Raw genomic sequence first — 19,959 nt, 5'->3', positions numbered from 1 at the left:
AACATTAGTTATAGATTTCCTTATAGCTTTATAAGTGATGTCTTTTATGCTGCTTTTGCTCTGTGTGTGTGTGTATGCATGCACACGTGTGCATCTGTGTATGTGTTTTTAGTCCTGTCAATATGTCATCTGCAGAGATTCTTTTCTCCAGAATTATAGTCATACGTCCTTTACGGTTATGTAAAAAGAGAAAAACTTATTGCTGTGAAAAGGATGTCTTATATTATAGTTGTGTGTACTAAGAATTCTGATTTTTGTTTCCTTTTAACAAGTTTGGGAGAAATTCACTAAACTTTAATTTATACCATTGGTTTTCAAGGAATATCATAACACATATAGCTGTTAGATTTAACAGTTCTTTACTTGATATGTAAAGTTTTTTGTTTGCTGTTGGGTTTGGGCTTGATTTTTCAAGACCCATTTTAGGAAAAGGCTCAGTGGGAAAAAAATTGAAAAGATAAAGCATTACACATTACTCATTTAATGAGTACCCCATAAATTGGCAAGTAGACTGAAAACCAAGAGTTATTATCATCAGAAAGTTTACTAGTCATTTTTTTTTTTTTTTTTTTTTTTTGAGACGGAGTCTCGCTGTGTCGCCCAGGCTGGAGTGCAGTGGCCGGATCTCAGCTCACTGCAAGCTCTGCCTCCCAGGTTTTTACGCCATTCTCCTGCCTCAGCCTCCCGAGTAGCCAGGACTACAGGCGCCCGCCACCTCGCCCGGCTAGTTTTTTGTATTTTTTAGTAGAGACGGGGTTTCACCGTGTTAGCCAGGATGGTCTCGAACTCCTGACCTCGTGATCCGCCCGTCTCGGCCTCCCAAAGTGCTGGGATTACAGGCTTGAGCCACCGCGCCCGGCCTACTAGTCATTTGATTGAAAGAAATGTTAATTTTAAAAATTAAAAATAGTAAGATCAGCCCAAAATACCAGCCAATAATATAATTTAATATTTAAAAATATGAACTAATATTAAAGAGTATAATTGGAGAAAAACACATAGTTTTTTTTGTTGGATTTCTAGACTTCAGAGTATAAGCACATCTGTATTTGGATCTCATTAGTTCCTTCTCACCTATATTGTAAGAAATGTCAGAATTTTGAGAGGGGGAAAAAAAACAGTAGAAGCCAGTTATGTATCTCTGATTCAGTATGTTTTAATAAATATGAAGATAAAATATACATTCTGCTTCTCAGTAAGCAAAGGCCACTTTGTGTCTGCCGTATTCCAAATAATTTAACATCTAACTATCCATAAACTAGGAAATGGCAATGGTCATCAGGTGTATATTTTCATTATTTTGTGGAAAGGCTCACCTTCAGTTAGTGATGGATTTACTGCAGCAGGGGAGTGTTAATTGTGCATACTATCTCAGCCTGATTGTGCGACTGTGTCAAGATGGGAGTATGGATCCATTTGCTGTTCATGGTTGATGTATGACCATTTGGTCTCCTCTGGGAGTTATTATGATTAACCTTAACAAACAGTTTTCTCTGTCCAGTAAAAATAGATGTTGGAAATATTTCTTCAACAAGTATTTATCCAGCACCTTAATTATGTGTCAGATAATGTTCTGTACCTTGGTGGCACAATACTTATCTACTAGAAGAAAGAGGGATAGAGAGATAAATACATATAACAATAAAACATAGTGTGATAAATTCTGTGAAAGTGGAATCACAAGGTGTACGGGGAGTACGCAGTCGGTCAAGCCTATTCCAAATAGGGCAGGAGGAGAGAACAAAAAAGTAATGGAGGGATCAAGGAAGCCTTTCCATAGATATGACTCTAGAGGTAATGCATATCTATTCCTGAAAATGTGCATACTCTATGCCATGCAGATAGCTATGCAGCGTAAGTATTTCCAAGGTAACATCTAGGATTTTTTCCTTTGTCCTTTGTTTTTTTCCTTTTCTTTCTCCCTTCCTCTTCCCCCCTCCCTCCTATTTTCTCTCTTTTCTTCATTATGAATTCATATGCACTGAAGTTTACTAAATCAATTCTTAGCTCAGGATATGCAGTCATTATTGGTCTTTTCCTGGCTGTCATTCCTTCATTCATTTATTCATTTATGATACGACAATTACTACATATGAAACACTAACAGTTACTTAGGTTTACCCTTTTGCTTCTCTCCTATTTCATTCCCCTACCTTTCCTAAAAGATAATCATTATTCTGAATTGTGCATGTCCTTCTTTTGAATTGGTTTGTTTTATTTCATATATATCATACTTAAATAATACATTGCTTAGTTTTTTTTTAACTCAATAAAAATTCTATTCTGTTATATGTAATCTGCTGGGATTTTATTTCACTCAACATTATATTAATATGATTCATTATGTTTTTATTTGTAACTGAAATCATTCAGTTTCACTTCAGTTAATACTTCATTTTGTGAATAAGCACAAACGTCCATTCTGCCATGTCAGTGAGCAACTGAGCTGCTTCCATTTATGTTGTTCTATGAGCAGTACTACTGTGAACATTCTCATACTTGCTAAGACACATGCGAAAGTTTCTGCAGGGTGTATCCCTGAAAGTGGAAATATTGGGCCACAGACTATATAAAAGTAAAACTTAAATGATAATGCCAAATTGTCTTCAAAAGCTATTGTACCAATTTGGACTCCCACCAGCAGCATATAAGAGCTTAGGTTGATCAACATCCTCTCCAACACTTGGTTTTGGGAGACTAATTTCTGTCAATTGAATGCTACATGACATAAATGCTAGCTAATGGTGTCTGGTTTTGATTCACATGGCACAGGTTACTAATGAGACTATGCATCTCTTAATATGTTGATTGGTCATGTATGTTTTCCCTAACCTTTCAATGATAAGATTTGATCATAAAGATATATGTTGCCATTAAGGAAATAAATATATATTTTTATATTTATATATGAGAAATATGTATGTGTGAAATATATATATTATATATATTTATAGGATAAATGTAACTATTTCAAATATTAATCCAGGCTTAATTTTATATATTTAAAATAAATATATGAATATGTGTTATCTATATATCTATACCTATTTATCCTTAATGGCTACATATATATTTATGATTAAAATATTATAATCTATCCATATATAGATATATACACACGCACACATACACTATATATATATATTAGTAATACATAAAATGGTGGGTAAATTTCTATTAAAGGATGGATATACAGTCAAAATGGCTAACAAAATAAACCAATAGGAAATACTTCCATTTTGAAATTATTTTCATGACTTTTATCTTTTCACAGCTTGATGTTTATTTTTCTTTTGACAGAGCGATTTCGAGATTTACTACTGCCTCCATCTAGTCAAGACTCCGAAATTCTGCCCTTCATTCAATCTAGAAATTATCCCAAGTAAGCAAAAGGGGTTCACTGGGTTTTGATAAGGCAGTGGGTATAGTGCTGGGAGAGATTTGGGAAGGCAAAAACAAAATGTAATCTTTCTTAAGATTTCTGAAAATCCTGAATAACTTACCCTAACTAACTAAGACATCTTCTGCAGTATAATGTCTCAGGCTCCTTGAAGCTGGGTCATAGAAGAAAGACTTACTTTTAATTGCAACCCAACTTTGACTGAGGAGCTGCTGCACAGTGCGATCAACAGGCTGTGTGCATCTATGTCTGATTCTTTTTGTTTGATGCTGTATCAACAGGGACAGCATTTCGTCGGTGATACTTCATCTGGTTTACTATTTACTGTCCTTTAAATGCAAGGATTCATTTATATTGTAGCAAGTCATTTTCAAAATAACCACGGGCTAGATACGGTTTTTAACAATCTCTATATATTCTTATTTATCATATTGAAAACTGGGGAAGTGAAATCTTCTGATGCTTTGTTATATGAAGCAGACCTTTCCTTCTCATAGATGCCCCAAGCATACGTACTTGTTGAAGGAATATGCCTTCATCTTCCTGAAGGTTAAGGAAATACCAGGCCTCTTATAACACATTTCCTTCCCTAAAGACTGATACATGCTGAATCTTGATCATTCCTGTGGCATCTTGGGGCCTCCTGTATGAGTGTTTAGCTCTCTTTAATAGTTAGTGTGCAAAAGGCTAAAGAATAAATAAACTAATATCTGAAATAGAAAAGAAACGCCATCAACTTAAAGGAACAGAATTTGGTTTATACATATTTCATCTAATAACTATGTCAAATTCTTTGATTTCTTTAAGAGTTTTTTCAAGTATTCATAAACTTTGCTTTCTGGGGAAATTATTTTCCCTCTAATACTTAGCTTTGCTAATACTCACTTAATTATGATCACAAAAATAAATATAAAATCCTAATCATATTGCTTGTGCATTGTTTCAACTTTTAATCCAGGCTTAATTTTTAGCAATAAACTTGCAATCTCCTGATAACATACACAAAGACATACATGTGCCTAATCAGCCTTGAATGCATACTTTGGTCTATATGTACATGTTGACCAGGAGCATGAATGTGCCCGAAATAATTGATGCACACCTATTTGTATTTTTACTTACAGTGGCTGTTGGCAGAGGCTGATGATGCCTGCTTTTCTGCCTCTTAGGCTTACAGTTTGCCTAATGCCTTTGCTTGATAGGGTAGTCATAGTAGTTTCCCAGGTGGTTATATATTTGCAGCTACAGGAATACCTCAGAAATATTGTGGGTTTGATTCTAGGCCGCCGCAATAAAGTCAATACTGCAATAAAGCTGTCACACTTTCTTTTAGTTTCTCAGTGCATATAAAAGTAAATTTAACAGTATTCTATAGCCTTTTAAGTTTGCAGTAGCCTAGATATGTCTAGAAATACTATGTACATCCGTTAATTAAAATATACTTTATTGTTAAAAATGCTTACAATCATCTGTGCCTTCAGCAAGTCATAAACTTTTTGCTGGTAGGGGATCTTTCCTCGATGTTGATGGTTGCTGACTGATTAGGAAGGTGGTTGTTAAAGGTTGGGGCACCTGTTACAATTTCTTAGAATAAAACCATGAAGTTTATTGCATCAATTGGCTCTTCCTTTTACAAAAGATTTCTCTGTAGATTGTGATGCTGTTTGATGGCATTTTACCCACAGTATAACTTCTCTAAAAATTGAACTCAATCCTCTCAAACCCTGCTGTTGTGTTATCAAGAAAATTTATATGATATCCTAAATCTTTTGTTGTCATTTCAGCATTTTCATAGCTTCTTTACCAGGAGTAGATTTTATCTTAAAAAAAAAAACTACTTTCTTCCTGTAATCCTAGTACTTTGGGAAGCTGAGGCAGGTGGATGACTTGAGGGCAGGAGTTCAAGACCAGCCTGGCCAACATGGTGAAACCCGATCTCTACTAAAAGTATAAAAATTAGCCAGGTGTGGTGGCCCCCGCCTGTATTTCCAGCTATTTGGGAGGCTGAGGTGGGAGAATTGCTTGAACCCAGGAGGTGGAGGTTGCAGTGAGCTGAGATTGTGCCACTGTACTCCAGCCTGGGCAACAGAGTGAAACTCCAAAAACAGACAAACAAAAAACAAAAGAAAAAACTGCTTTTTTTTTTTTGCTCATCCATAATAAGCAACTTTTCATTTATTCAAATTATATCATGAGATTGCAGCAATTCAATCATATATTCCGGCTCCACTTGTAATTCTAGTTCTCTATTTACACTATGTCTGTAGTTGCTTCCTCCACTGAAGTCATGGACCGCTCAAAGTTAACCATGAGGGCTCAAATAAACTTCTTCTAAACTCCTATTAATTTTGGTAATATGACTTCCTCCCATGAGTCATGATGTTCTTAATAGCACGTAGAAGGTGAATAATTTTCAGGATGTTTTTAAATTTACATTGCCCAGATCTACCAGAGGCATCACTGTCTATGGTAGCTATAGCCTTATGAAAAGTATTTCTTAAATAATAACAATTGAAAGTCAGAATTTCTCTTTGATCCATGGATTGCAAGATGGATGTAATGTTAGCAGGCCTGCAAACAACATTCATCTTCATGTACATCTACATCATAGCTCTTGGTTGACTAGGTGCATTGTCAGTGAGCAGTAATTTTAAAAATTTATTTGTATAAATTTATGTGGTACATACGTAATTTTGATCCATGGATAGATTGTATAGTAGCCAAGTCAGGGCTTTTAGGGTATCCATCACTGGAATAACATACATTGTATCCATTAAGTAATTTCTCATTATTCACCTACTTCTTAGCCCCCTTGCAACCTTTCAAGTCTCCACTGTCTATCATTCCATACTCTACATCCATGTGTACACATCATCTAGCTCTCTCTTTTAAGTGAGAACATTAAGTCTTTGACTTTCTGTGTCTGAGTGATTTCATTCAGGGTAATGTCTCCAGTTTTATCCATATTGCTGCAAAAGTCATTATTTTGTTCTTTTTTTTCCTGAATAGTATTTGATTATGTATATATACAGTATTTTCTTTATCCAGTCATCCATTGATGGATGCTTAGGTTGAATTCATTTCATTGTTATTGTTCTGGTGTGAGCTTTGCTCACTGCCTATGTGAGTAGTAACAGTTTGGATATAATCTTTTTTTTTTTCCTGGTGGGCTTAAAATATTCAGTAAACCATGCTATCTATAAACAGACGTGTTTTAATCTGGACTTTGTTCTTTTATTTATAGAGTACAAACAGAGTAGATTTAGCATAATTCTTATGGGCCTTAAGTTTTTCAGACTTTGTTCTTTTATTTATAGAGTACAAACAGGGTAGATTTAGCAAAATTCTTATGGGCCTTAAGTTTTTCAGAATGGTAAATGAGCACTGCTTTCCAACTACATTAGTCTATAGACAAGAGTCAGCCTATCCTTTGAAGCTTTGAAGCCAGGCATTGACTGCTCCTTTCCAGCTGTGAACACTGTAGATGGCATCTACCACTTGATGGCTGTCTTGTCTACATTGAAAATCTGTTGTTTAGTGTAGTCACCTTCATCTATCATCTCAGCTAGATCTTCTGGATAATATGCTGCAGCTTCTCCATCAGCACTTGCTGCTTTGTTTTGAACTTTTATATTATAGAGATGGCTTCTTTTCTTAAGCCTCATGAACCAACCTATTCTAGCTTCAGACTTTTCTTTTGCAGCTTCCACATCTCTGTCAGCCTTCATGGAATTGAAAAGAGTTAGGGCCTTGTTCTGGATTAGTCTTTGGCTTAAGGGAATGTTGTGTTGTGGCTGGTTTAATCACCCAGACCACTAAAACTTTCTCCATATCAGCAATAAGGCTGTTTTGCTTTCTTATTATTCATATGTTCACTGAAATAGCACTTTTAATTTTCTTCAAAAACTTTTTCCCTTGCATTAGCAATTTGGCTCACTGTTTGATACAAGAAGCCTAACTTTATGCCTATCTCAGCTTTCAACATGCCTTCCTCACTAAGTTTAATCATGTCTAGTTTTTGATTGAAGTAAGAGACATGCAACTCTTCCTTTCACATGAAACTTAGAGGTCATTTTAGAGTTGTTAATTGGCCTAAATTCAATATTGTTTTGTCACAGGGAGTAGGATGGTCCCAGGTAAGGGAATGAGAAGGAGAAATGTTTGGTAGGTGCACTCAGAACACACACATTTGTTCATCATTGCAGATAACTGAACGTCAAAGAATTTGTAGCTTTGTAACTTAAAAAAAAATCTGTAAAGTTGAAATACAAGTCAAACAATTAGAATGTATTTTATTCACAACCACTGTTATGTATATCTACACTGAGATTTTTTCCTCATTTTTCTGGTTGAAATGTGATTTAAGACCTAAAATATGGGTTACAAAGCAACTTCCTTGCCCTATAAAATTACGCTGTGTCACAGAGTGGTATTTACAGATCATGACATAACCCACATAGATCATAACATCACTAGCATGGAGTCATTGTGCACTGGTTAGTGTAAGCTGTGGTATTTTGGATTTGGTTTGGGGTTGCTATTTAGTCAATATAGTGTCCCTATAATCTTTAACTTCCTGTTACCAAGAGACATCTAACAAATAATGAAATATGGAAATGTGTATCCTTTATTTAGGTGAAAAATATTCATGAAGAGAACTGACTGGGTCTGAAATGTATATGGATATATATATATATATATATATATATATATATATGTCTAAGGGAAAGGCATTTAAAAAATATTGCCTGCAATGGTGTTTGGAAATACTCTTCTAAAATATAAGAATGTTCATTAATCAGTTTCTACATTTGTGAGCTCTTATTTGACCCATTGCCAAAGCTAGGGCATCCATTCTCATCAGGATGTAATTGTAGACATTGCTCCATGAAAATTCTCAGAGCATGAAGAGGTGTGACAGTTGTCAGAAAGAGATAGATGAGTAGAAAGGAATTTAAAAAAGAATGTGCCTCTAATACAAAATGCATATTGTTCATATTGTTGATTTATAGGTTGGAGGAAACAAATGGAGATAAAGAAACAAGTTTTATTGCTAATTAACTCTGAAGGACTTAAGTTCATGACATATGTAGACTAGAGAGTAGTTATGATCTATTTTTATCCTTGTAAATACAGCTTGGACATGTAAAATGGTTAAGTGCATCTGGTTTAATTTTATCCACAAATTACTTGCAACCATTTTGGCAATTAAACCAGCAAAACATGACCGAATGGCTCTGGAAGTTTTAACCACAATGTATGTAAAAATATTGTGAAAATACAAGAATAAACTATTTCTACTTGGTTCTCATAAAGATTAAGTTCTCTGAGCTTCCTAATATCTGAACTGTTTAGAGAGGAATATCATTTATGACAAATTTTAGAGCTGTTCTTTTTTGACTTGGTTTGCTGCCAAAGAACAACCTTGATTGTTTGGACAATAAAAGCAATGTCCTAACTCAATCTCATTTCTAATGGGCTACGTAAAAATGACTTCAAATGGTGATTTTGGGTAATACCCTTAAACTGCAAAGCCTCAGATGACCTTTCCACAGTCTGTTCTCCAGCTTATCCTCCTTTCTCTTTCCTAGCCACGTTTTGAGTTCTTCTTCAATACATCATCCATCTTTAATAATTTCTGTTCAATCTGCATGTCTGTAATGTACTTGTCATCTGAACCTGAGCCAAGTTCTGTTCTTTTCTTTTCTTTTCTTTTCTTTTCTTTTCTTTTTTAGACGGAGTCTCGCTCTGTCGCCTAGGCTGGAGTGCAGTGGTGAGATCTCAGCTCACTGCAAGCTCTGCCTCCCATGTTCGAGCAATTCTTCTGCCTCAGCCTCCTGAGTAGAAGGGTTTACAGGCGTGAGCCACCACACCAGGCTAATTTTTGTATTTTTAGTAGAGACAAAGTTTTAGTAGAGACAAAGTTTCACCATAGTGGCTGGTCTCGAACTCCTGACCTGGTAATCTGCTCACCTTGGTCTCCCAAAATGCTGGGATTACAGGTGTGAGCCACTGTGCCTGGCCCAAGTTATTTTCATTTATAATAGTAATACATAATGAACACTACACATGCCAGGAATTGTGCTTTATATGCATTATTAATTTAATTCTTACTATTCCTCTCTAAGTTAGGTAGTACTATTTCCCTAATTTTACAGATAAGAGAACTGAGATTCAAAGAGGTAAATGCTCTACCCAAAGTCACATGGCAGAGCTGGGTCTCCAATCCAGATTTGTTTGGCCCCTCAAATAATACTTAACTTAGAAGTGGTTGGGTCGTTGAGGGATTACTTCCAGGTGGCTGAAAACTGTGTATGTGTAGAGCATGTGTGTGCATGCATGTGCAACACACATGCACACACTTGGAGTCAAGGTATAAGTAGAAATATGGACAGGGCCTAGAATACCTTCTGTTTTCTGAGGCAAGGTCTCATTCTGTCACCCAGGCTGTAGTGCAGTGGTGCAAGCACAGCCCACTGCAGCATCAACATCCTGGGCTTAAGTGAACCTCCCGCCTTGGCCTCCAGTGTAGCTGGGACCACAGGTGTGTGCCACCAGGCCTGGCATATATATATATAGATATAAATTTTTTTTTTAGAGGCATAGATTTCTTTTTTTTTTTTTTTTTTTTGAGATGGAGTCTTATTCTGTTACCCAGGTTGGAGTGCAATGGCACGATTTCTACTCACTGCAACTTCTGCCTCCCAGATTCAAGCGATTCTCCTGCCTCAGCCTCCCAAGTAGCTGGGATTACAGATGTGTGCTACCACGCCCGGCTAATTTTTGTATTTTTAGTAGAGACAAAGTTTCACCATATTGGCCAGGCTAGTCTCGAACTCCTGTTTCAGGTGATCCACTTGCCTTGACCTCCCAAAGTGCTGGGATTACAGGCATGAGCCACCACACCCGGCCGGAGACATAGGTCTTATCACATTGTTGTCACAGGCCTGGTCTTTGTTGCACAGGCTGGTCTTGAACTCCTAGCCTCAAGCAATCATCCCACCTAAGCCTCCCAAAGTATTGGATTACGGATATGAGCCACTGTATCTGGCCTGGACTGCCACTTAAATGACCTTGAACTTTGTTGTAAAGACAATGAAGACCCATGAAAGGATTTTAAGCCAAGCAGAAAGATAATTAGACTTACATTTTTATAGATTTTTCATGAAACTAGAGAGGTACATGAGGTACCACATGGGGCCAGCACACTAGCTTGTTGGCAATTTCATATTCAGGCAGGAAATGATAATGGATTCGTACTGTGGTAATAGTAATATGGAAGATCAGCTAGGTCTAAGGGTGTTAGGAGGCATAATTAACAGAATGTGATGACTATTATGCAAGAAGGAGAGGAAGAGAGAGAGGGAGAAGGAAAGAGCTTTGGGTGACTTCAGGCTTTTTCACCTGAGTCACGTTCTGGTTTAGAACGTCCTCCATGATTGAGGGAGAGTGGTAATCTGAGCATCTTTATGTTGACTTTTTGTTCTATATTACAAATGATGATGATGGAGATACCTTCCTTCTAATGTCGCTTTGAGGAATGCCCAATGCGTGACACAATTGTTTCTTGTAAGTCTTTGTGATATTTAAAATCAGAAAGCACCTGGCCTCTTGCAAAAGTGAATTCTCATCACTATTCTCATTGTCAGCTCTGTTCTGCCATTTCTCAAAGTGATTGCTTGCCTCAGGGCAGGGGGAAAGGCTCTGTCATGTGGGCTGCTTTTGTATATTCAATCCATTCTAAATCCTGTCAGAAGGGATGCATTGTCCTGTCTGGTAGAGGTGGCTCTGGGTGATGTGCTCTGCTTGGATTAGTCAGGAAGGAGCCCTTTCCCTTGTGTGTCTGCCTATTTGTGGTAGTGGTTATTCCAGTACAGTTTCTATAAGCACAATAATTCATAAGATTTTCCACAGTATACATATTGTATTTCACAAAAGAATTACTATCTTTCATCTTCTAATCCTTACATTTAGACTTTCTTTTATATAGTATGTGAAATTCCAATACTTGGATGGCAAGAGATCTAAAAGGTAGTATTCTGACTAGAGTGTGGAATGTAGTTATAAGAATGCCAAATACTATTGATATTTGCAAAACTAGGCAAGTAGGATGTCCAAAGGATGCTGGTCTGTCAGCAAGTAGTGGATCCCAACCCCTGGGCTGGGATTCACAAGGCAAAACCCTGTCATCAGGACGGTAAAACTGAGGCACTGTTTAAATTGTAAAGATTTTGGCTCAGAGATGTAAGTCAAGAAGCTGTGTTAGTGCAAGGCTAATGAGCAAGCAATGAACAAGCCTTAGTGCTGACTGAGAGCACAACTCATTCCTGACTCAGATAAGAATTGGTTGAAGGATAGGGCCAAGCTGAGTCTATAACTGGAGGTTAGGTGGCCAAAATCACAGAACAAGTTGGGGAAGTAGCCACTTTCTGGAGATAGATTAAGAGATTAAGCACAGGTGAGTCTCCATCTAGTGCCTTTGAGAGCCATTTACTTTCTTTGTCACCCCATCCTGTATTCAGCTGCCATACATCTTTTCAGTCTTTAGTTTTTAGGTTTGAGAAATTTTTGTTGTTTATTTGGGGTTTGTTTTTTTATTTTTAAGCAGAAATTGTCAGTCAACAAAGTAGCCTAAAATCCTTCCTTTGTTAAAAATCTTATATTAAATGTAACAATTCGTAATGGTTATGAGAGAATAATTTTGATAGCATGATTATTTTATGGGGACTCCTTGCCAAAGAATTTTTATCCTTGCAGACTTTAAATTAATTAATTTGTAAGGCCTTGACTGAACTGAATCATTCAGAATTCCAAGAGATAAATGTCAGTTTTTTTTTTAAACAATGTTGCTTTTATTTTAACATGAGATTGCATTAGATAATAATTACAAATTATTGTAAGTGAGATTGAGTTCTTGATTTGGCTCTCAGCTTGAATGTTATTGGTATACAGAAATGCTGCTAATTTTTGTACATTGACTTTGTATACTGAAACTACTGAAGTCATTTATCAGTTCTCTCATTTATCAGGCAGAGTCTTTAGGGTTTTCTAGGTATAGAAGCAAATCATCATCAAAGAGAGACAGTATGACTTCTTTTCCTATTTGGATGCTTTTTCTTTCTTTCTCCTGCTTGACTGCTCTGGCTAGAATTTCCAGTGCTATGTTGAATAAGAGTGGTGAGAGCGGGCGCCCTTGTCTTGTTCTGGTTCTCAAGGGAAATGCACCCATCTTTTGCCATTTCAGGATAGTGTTGGTTGTGGGTTTGTCATCGATGACTGTTATTATTTTGAGACATGTTCCTTATATGCCTAGTTTATTGAGGGTTTTTATCATAAAGGGATGTTGGATTTTATCGAAAACTTTTTCTGTATCTATTGAGATGAAAATAAGTTATTTGTTTTTATTTCTGTTTACGTGCAAAAACAGAAAATTAAACATTGGGTACACAGAGACATGAAGATGGGAACAATAGACACTGGGGAGGGAGAGGGGCAGGGATTGGAAAATTACCTACCTGTATTGAATGCTGCTATACACTGTGGAGTACAGTATTGGTTGATTAAGCTCATGATCATGTGTCTGACTGGCAGCTGTGGCAGCTGCCTGGCATCATGAGAGACTATTGTACCAAATACCACTAGTCCAGAAAAGGGTCAAAATTCAAAATTTTGAGTACAGTTTCTACTGAGTACATATCGTTTTCACTCCATCATAAAGTCAAAAAATTTTAAATCGAACTATCCTAAGTCAGGGACCCTCTGTAAAATCACCACCTACACTAGCTCACTCCTTACCCTCCTTACCTGCTCTGTCAGCAACATCAGTATCTCCTGGGGGAATGGTGGAAACTACAAATGCTCAGACTTCTGAGTCAGTAAGACTCGGAGTAGGGCCTAGCATTCTGTGTTTTAACAAGCCCTACAGGAAATTCTGATACACAGTAAAATTTGAAAACCATCAAGGGAGAACCATCACACACTTTAAACTCATTCCTTTTGTTTGTTGTTTCTATTGATATGATTACCTCCTGAGACTAGAATGGTCTAAAACTGCAATACCATCCTCTCCGGAGGAATAGTTAATCACACTCACTTTTTTCCTACATGAAGAGAGAATTGTTAGATGATAATTGTCCTGGAATCTTTTTTTGTTTTTACCTTTATATAATACACCTCACCAAAATATTTGATAATTGTAATGATTATTATCTGATTATTAAAAAAATAGTAACTTTGAATCTAACTTTGGAGTTAGATTCAGAATGAATTTAGTAAAAGTCCTCCCCCCTTAATATAAGTGTGACCTTAAGAAAATTATTTAACCTTTTTGAGTTTTAGTTCCCAATGCAATAAAATAGGCATTATACTTTCCTATGAAATTTGTTGTGTGGATTAACAGTGAAGGTATACATAGAACATTCAGTACCAACCCTGGATTAAATGTTCGGTGAAGAGTATCCATTGTTATTATAACTTATTTTAGGTTTCTGAGGTAAGAGTCTCAGGCATTTCTTGAAAAAGAAAATTTTTTTTGGACACTGAGTTTTACTCTGTCACTCAGGCAGGAGTGCAGTGGTGTGATCACAGCTCACTGCAGTCTCAACCTCCTGGACTTAAGCCATCCTCCTGCCTCAGCCTCCCTAGTACCTGGGATTACAAGCACTTGCCACCATGCCCAGCTAATACTTAAGACAAGGGTCTCATTATGTTGCTCAGGCTGGTCTCAAAATTCTGGCCCTAAGCAATTGTCCTGCCTCAGCCTCCAAAAGTGCTGGGATTACAGGTGTGAGCCACTACACCAGACCCTTGAAATTTTTTTATTAATTAAAAGAACTGTTTAAAGTGACAGCTGATCAGAAAAGATTTTAAAAGGCAAATATTTTTCAAAACTTTACACTTACATGAACATTAAATGTTATAAATTACAAACCTTTACTTTTAATAATAATATAGTATTTATTATGTTATTCTTAAATATCTAACATTTATCAGGTTCTCACTATGTTCAGGCACCACGTTAAAAGCTTTAACAAGTATATTTACATTCAGCCACATAAAATAGAAATGTAGCTTGAAACTCATTCATCTTAATGAAAGAATTAAATCAGTTTTCTAAAGTGTAAATACTGCTTTCAAGGGAAAAATTTAAATGTAAAAAATGTTTATATATTTCTGAGGGGGTCAGAGAAGAAGATATCTCTTATTCTTCGAATTATCTTAGATCCACAATCCTTCATAAATGTTCTTTTCATTAGTTATCAACTGAAGTTCAGAAATGTGTCAAATTGATTTCATCTCTACTATGTTATAGCAAGACTTTAAAGAGTTGCCTGTAATTTCTACAATCTGGTTACATATGTTATGATAATAACAACATGGCATTCTTTTAAAGACCGTGTACTATGATAGGGAGAAAGTCATTGCTCATAAATGAAAGGCAGTATATTTCACACATTAATCAGATTAAATATGTAAAAAAAGTGATTTAAGCAGTTTCAGTTTCCATCTCCCTCAAAAAACTGGATGTCATGAAATAATAAATTACTAGTAATTTTATCTTCTTATTTTCTCCAAGAAAAGCAAAGTTTTCTCTCTCCTGGTACAAAAAAAAAAAAAAAAAAAAAAAAAAAAAAAAGCATTTCAAATGAAAAACAACTGATTCTCTAAGGGCTTTAAAACCAAATTCCCACTTACATTTCCCAGCTCATACTGGACTTAGCCCATTTCTTGCATCAGTGCTGGGCCTCCCAGAAGGCCTGTCAGTTTACTGTAGGCACTGATTGATGCCATTAACAAAATATATTTCTGATATTTGTGTGGCCCTCTACAATTCTTAGCACACTTTTTTTTCTGTAGTATCACATCTTATTGACTCTTTTATAGATGAAGGAAATCCAGTTTAGAGAGGACAAGTAACTTGTCTGGTATCCCAGCCCTAGTAAATGACTAGAACACTGAGTTCTAGTTGTCCTGTCCAGATTTATTTCAAACACTGAAGAGTAGCTTTGTGGGGAGTGGGGAGGGTGTGTGTGTGGGTGTGTAGCTCAGAAAGCAGACAAGTAGGAAGGAGGGGGCAGTGGCCAAAATATATTCACACAGCCAAAACAGACGTAGGGAATTTGAGAAATGTACTGTTTTGGCTGGACATTTTGCTTCCCTGAATAAAATTAATTGTCTGTTACTAAGAAAGAATGGGAGGATGAATTATTATATGAACAATTAGCATTTCTATTGCATTAAGAAGGATTTCGCTATGCTCTCTCTCTCTCTCTCACACACACACACACACTTGAATATATAAACATGAGCAGACTAATTAGAACTTCAGAGCTTCCTTTGTGACTGCTCTTTACAGCTAAAGAACTATCAGTTTATAAGTAAAGTTCTATACTTATGAACAACCAGGCCAAGAGGAAGAACAGTGCCAAATTCTTTTCCTTACTCCTATTATTTTTCTGTTCACATAGTAAATGTTTAAATAAGTATTTCTACTACTGCCATTGGAAAAAAATATTTTTTGAATTTAGACACAGTAAAGCAATCGTTATTTTATTTTAGTCCCATATAGTAATCTAATATGATCAGAGCTTTAACTTGTCCTTAGCTCTCTGGCATGATCATATTTACATTACTCTATACTTTTAATTAATGGTTCCTCAAAAAAAGGCATACTGAGAAACAGATGTACTTGTTTTAATCTTGACAAGTCATAAACAACATTTGTTATTCCTTTAGGCTGACCATTATGAGAATCAGTGAAATAAGGCCTGTCCTATCACAAAGTGTAGAGATTGTATTCAGCGTGTTTATTATATGGTACAGAAAATTAATTTAACTTATTTTCATTTTTTCCCACCTTTGTCTGACTGCTCTACAGGCTGTATATTGATGGTCCTTTTGGAAGTCCGTTTGAGGAATCACTGAACTATGAGATCAGCCTCTGTGTGGCTGGAGGCATTGGAGTAACTCCATTTGCATCAATACTCAACACCCTGCTGTATGTCATTTTGATCTATTTATTAATCCAAATAGAGAACTGCCAATATTTCAGACATCTCTCTTTTTAGTATAAAATAATTCCTTATTGAATTATTCTACTTGTTGATCAAGGACCTCCATTTACTGATTGAGGAGGGGAATAATTCAGTGATTCTCAACATGTGGTCTGTGACTGCCAGCATATTCTCTTGTAGAAAGATGTCATATCACAGTTATGCACTCCTCTGTCCTTTTCCTCTGTTAGAAGTCGTTCACCTCCATCCTTCATTTCTCTATATCCTCATCAGTGGTAAGTGGTTCTACTCATTCATTCGGTCAACAAATATTTTTGTGCACCCATCTGCCAATAGATCTTACAGGTATTGGAAAGACAGCAATTAATGAAAACAGAGTCCCTGCCCTTAAAAAGCTTACATTCAAATGGGGCAGATAGAAAGCAATGAGAAATATAAATAACATTGTTTCAGAAAATATTACAATTATGACAAAAGGTAGACATTAATGGATATGGAAATAAAGGGCTGGCTTTATTGTTGAAGTATGGTCAGGCTTTTCTGAGATGACAGCTGAACACATCATTCCTTCATTTATCACTTAGCAAATTTACAACAGACTAAAGAAAAGTAGCTTCAAAGGTGAAATTGTGGCTGGGCACATTGGCTCACGCCTGTAATCCCAGCACTTTGGGAGGCTGAGGTGGGTGGATCGCTTGAGGCCAGGAGTTCAAGACCAGCCTGGCCAACATGGTGAAACCCTGTCTCTACTAACAACACAAAAATCAACCGGGCATGGTTGTGCACGCCTGTAATCCCAGCTACCCTGGAGGTCGAGGCATGAGAATCTCCTGAACCTGGGAGGAGGAGGTTGCAGTGAGTAGAGGTGATACCACTGCACTCCAGCCTGAGTGACAGAGCAAGACTCTGCCAAAAAAAAAAAAAAAAAAAAAAAAAAAAAGTGAAATTGTCTGACCAGGAAATACTAAACTAAAACTTATTTTAGTTTCAGGATTATAAGCAAAAGTTAATTGATCGACATTCTTATGAAAACACAAAGCAAAATAAAAGTAGAAAGTTATTCTCAAATCTATTCCATTTACTTTTTTTTTTCAGAACCAAAAAAGAAATAATAAATTTAAGTGATGTGTTTGAATTATATTTTATTTCAGTTTTAAATACTAGATGTAAATTTGGTACTTTCTAGTGGTTCTTACAAAAATGATCATGCTCTAAGCTAGAAATAATTTGTTTCTGACAACACATTACAAGTTATTTGGTTACCTAATGTTATGAAAAAGGAAGAATATTTTCTTAACCTCAAGCCTACTTTTTATAAATGGGGATCCAAACTTGGAATTATGAGTTGCTGGAATGCATTACGTCGTACATGATTGTGAAATCTCTTTCTTTAATGATTTTTAAGAGAGGATAAACAACCAAATTTCTGGAATAGTTTGCCTCATTTTGCCAAAAAGCCAGGGCAAGACTGGATGACCTTTGGAGCCCTACTCAGTCTGTGATAGAATTCACTGAAAATTGAAAACTTTTTTTTCTGAGATACAAGGCCCGATATTATTCTGGTCCAATTTAGTTATGACCTTCAACTGGAAATGAATGATATGCATACTTGTGAATATTATTCACACTTAAATTCATTTAACACTTAAACACCTAAATTCATGAAGTATGTCATATCCTTGAGTCAATATATTACATATTAAATTCATTTAGGTCTCATGGTAAGTGCTGTATCAGCTGCTAGAATGTAAATGACTGATTTTTATTGGTTGCTTACTAATGAAAAGTAAATTTGCAAAAATATAGGAATTCCTTAATATTTGCGTTTGCCATCCTAATCACTATCATGTTATTTTAATTTTAAGGGATGACTGGAAACCATACAAGCTTAGAAGACTATACTTTATTTGGGTATGCAGAGATATCCAGTCCTTCCGTTGGTTTGCAGACTTACTCTGTATGTTGCATAACAAGGTAACTTTAGGGTTGTTTCTAGTTTTGCAATTTTTCAAATTAAAATAGTTATATCTTTTATATTACAAAAGCAATAAATGCTTGCCATAGATTAAACCATAGAAATTATGCAGATAAGTAGCAAGGAAATAAATAAGTCTCTTAAACATAAAAACTCAGAGATAATATCTCTTAGCAATTAGGCACATGTCTTTTCAGATATGGATATTTGTGAGTATGCGTATATATCTACTATATTTTAACATAGGAACATTCATTTCTATGTTTTAACATAGGGTGTTTCACATGGAAATGTATGCATATGGCTGAAGGTGATGAGGGAAGACAATGAGGGAAATACTGGAAGGCACCTGCTGTAACATCTTCCATCCTTTGTTCTGATAGCTCTTATCCTTGATTTTCCATCTTTAATACTTCAAATCACCAGACTTTTTGGTATACGATACAAAATCTCAACAATCCCCAAATTCTGTGTTTTATTTTTTGCAGAGATAAAGCAGGCATCTTTTCCTATCCAACCTGTAACATTTGACCTATTTATCTTTATTCAGATTATACGAGTGATACACATATGCGTCCTTGCTACAAATATTTCAAACAATTCTGATAAAGTAAAATCCTCTTTTACTACCTTCCCTACCTAATCTGTGTAAACAGAGGTAACTCTTAAGTGTTCTATAAATCCTATCGTAATATTTATATTGTTTATGCAAATTCCTTTATTAATTGATTACTATGTCTTGACTATTTTTTTATGTTAGTGCATATAGAGCTACCTTATTGTTTTCCCTGGTGCCAACAATTAGAGATGGTGGACCTACCTGATTCTTTTAGAGGATTTCATTGTATAGATATATCTAGTTTGCTGAACAATTCTCTAATGTTAGATACTTTTTTATTACAAAGAACGCTGAAATGGATATCATTATATATACCTCTTTGTGAATGTATTCACTCATTCAGTCATTCTATCATTCAGTGTATATTTATTTATTAACTGATTACTATCAATCTGAAACTATTCTAGGATCTGAAAAGTCATCAAGTGGCAAAATAAAACCAAGTTTCTGATCTCACGTGGTTTATATTCTAAGGGGGCAAGATAGACAACAACCATTAAATACATCGAGCATCAGGTTCTGAGATTCGGGTTAGGACAAAGGAAGGGAAAGTAGGAGTAAAGCAGCGTGAACAGTAAAGGGTGTGTTAATTTATATTGCATGTTCAGAAACACCCATCAAACAAAATGTTATAATGCCATTTGAGCAGACTTGGCTGAAGTGAATGAGCAGACTAAACACATATTATGGAGAAAAAAAATCAAGATAGAGAAACCTAACTTCGTAGGCAAGAGCTCTGAGGCAGTAGTATACTTGGTGTCCTGAAAGAAGAGAAAGGAGATCTGTGTGGATGAAGCAGAGTAAGCAAGGGAAAGAATAGTAGGAGATGAAATTAGAGAGGTGGTGTCTGTGCTTTTCTGGGAAGAAGTGGATTACATAAAGGCCTCCAAACTTTTTGCAAAATAAATAAATAAATATTAAATAAATAGAAAGATTGGTTCTGGATATGTAC

General features: G+C 35.8%; 1 protein-coding gene across 9 annotated transcripts in view; it reads left to right on the top strand.

Annotated features, from left to right (window-relative positions):
- NOX4 (NADPH oxidase 4) overlaps positions 1–19,959 on the top strand; it is a 171,699-nt gene that overhangs the window by 139,503 nt on the left and 12,237 nt on the right. For 7 of the 9 annotated variants that reach the window (XM_074015061.1, XM_065528841.2, XM_005579316.5 and 4 more), the window contains 3 exons: positions 3,301–3,382; positions 16,278–16,397; positions 18,279–18,387. In XM_074015061.1, the coding sequence (XP_073871162.1) occupies positions 3,301–3,382; positions 16,278–16,397; positions 18,279–18,387 (311 nt within the window). The remainder of the gene's footprint in view (positions 1–3,300; positions 3,383–16,277; positions 16,398–18,278; positions 18,388–19,959) is intronic. The other 2 variants (XM_005579320.5, XM_074015060.1) reach the window with 1 other exon arrangement.

Source organism: Macaca fascicularis, chromosome 14 (assembly GCF_037993035.2).
Source record: "Macaca fascicularis isolate 582-1 chromosome 14, T2T-MFA8v1.1".
Classification (NCBI taxonomy): domain Eukaryota; kingdom Metazoa; phylum Chordata; class Mammalia; order Primates; family Cercopithecidae; genus Macaca; species Macaca fascicularis.
This window is presented reverse-complemented; position numbering and strand designations above follow the sequence as displayed.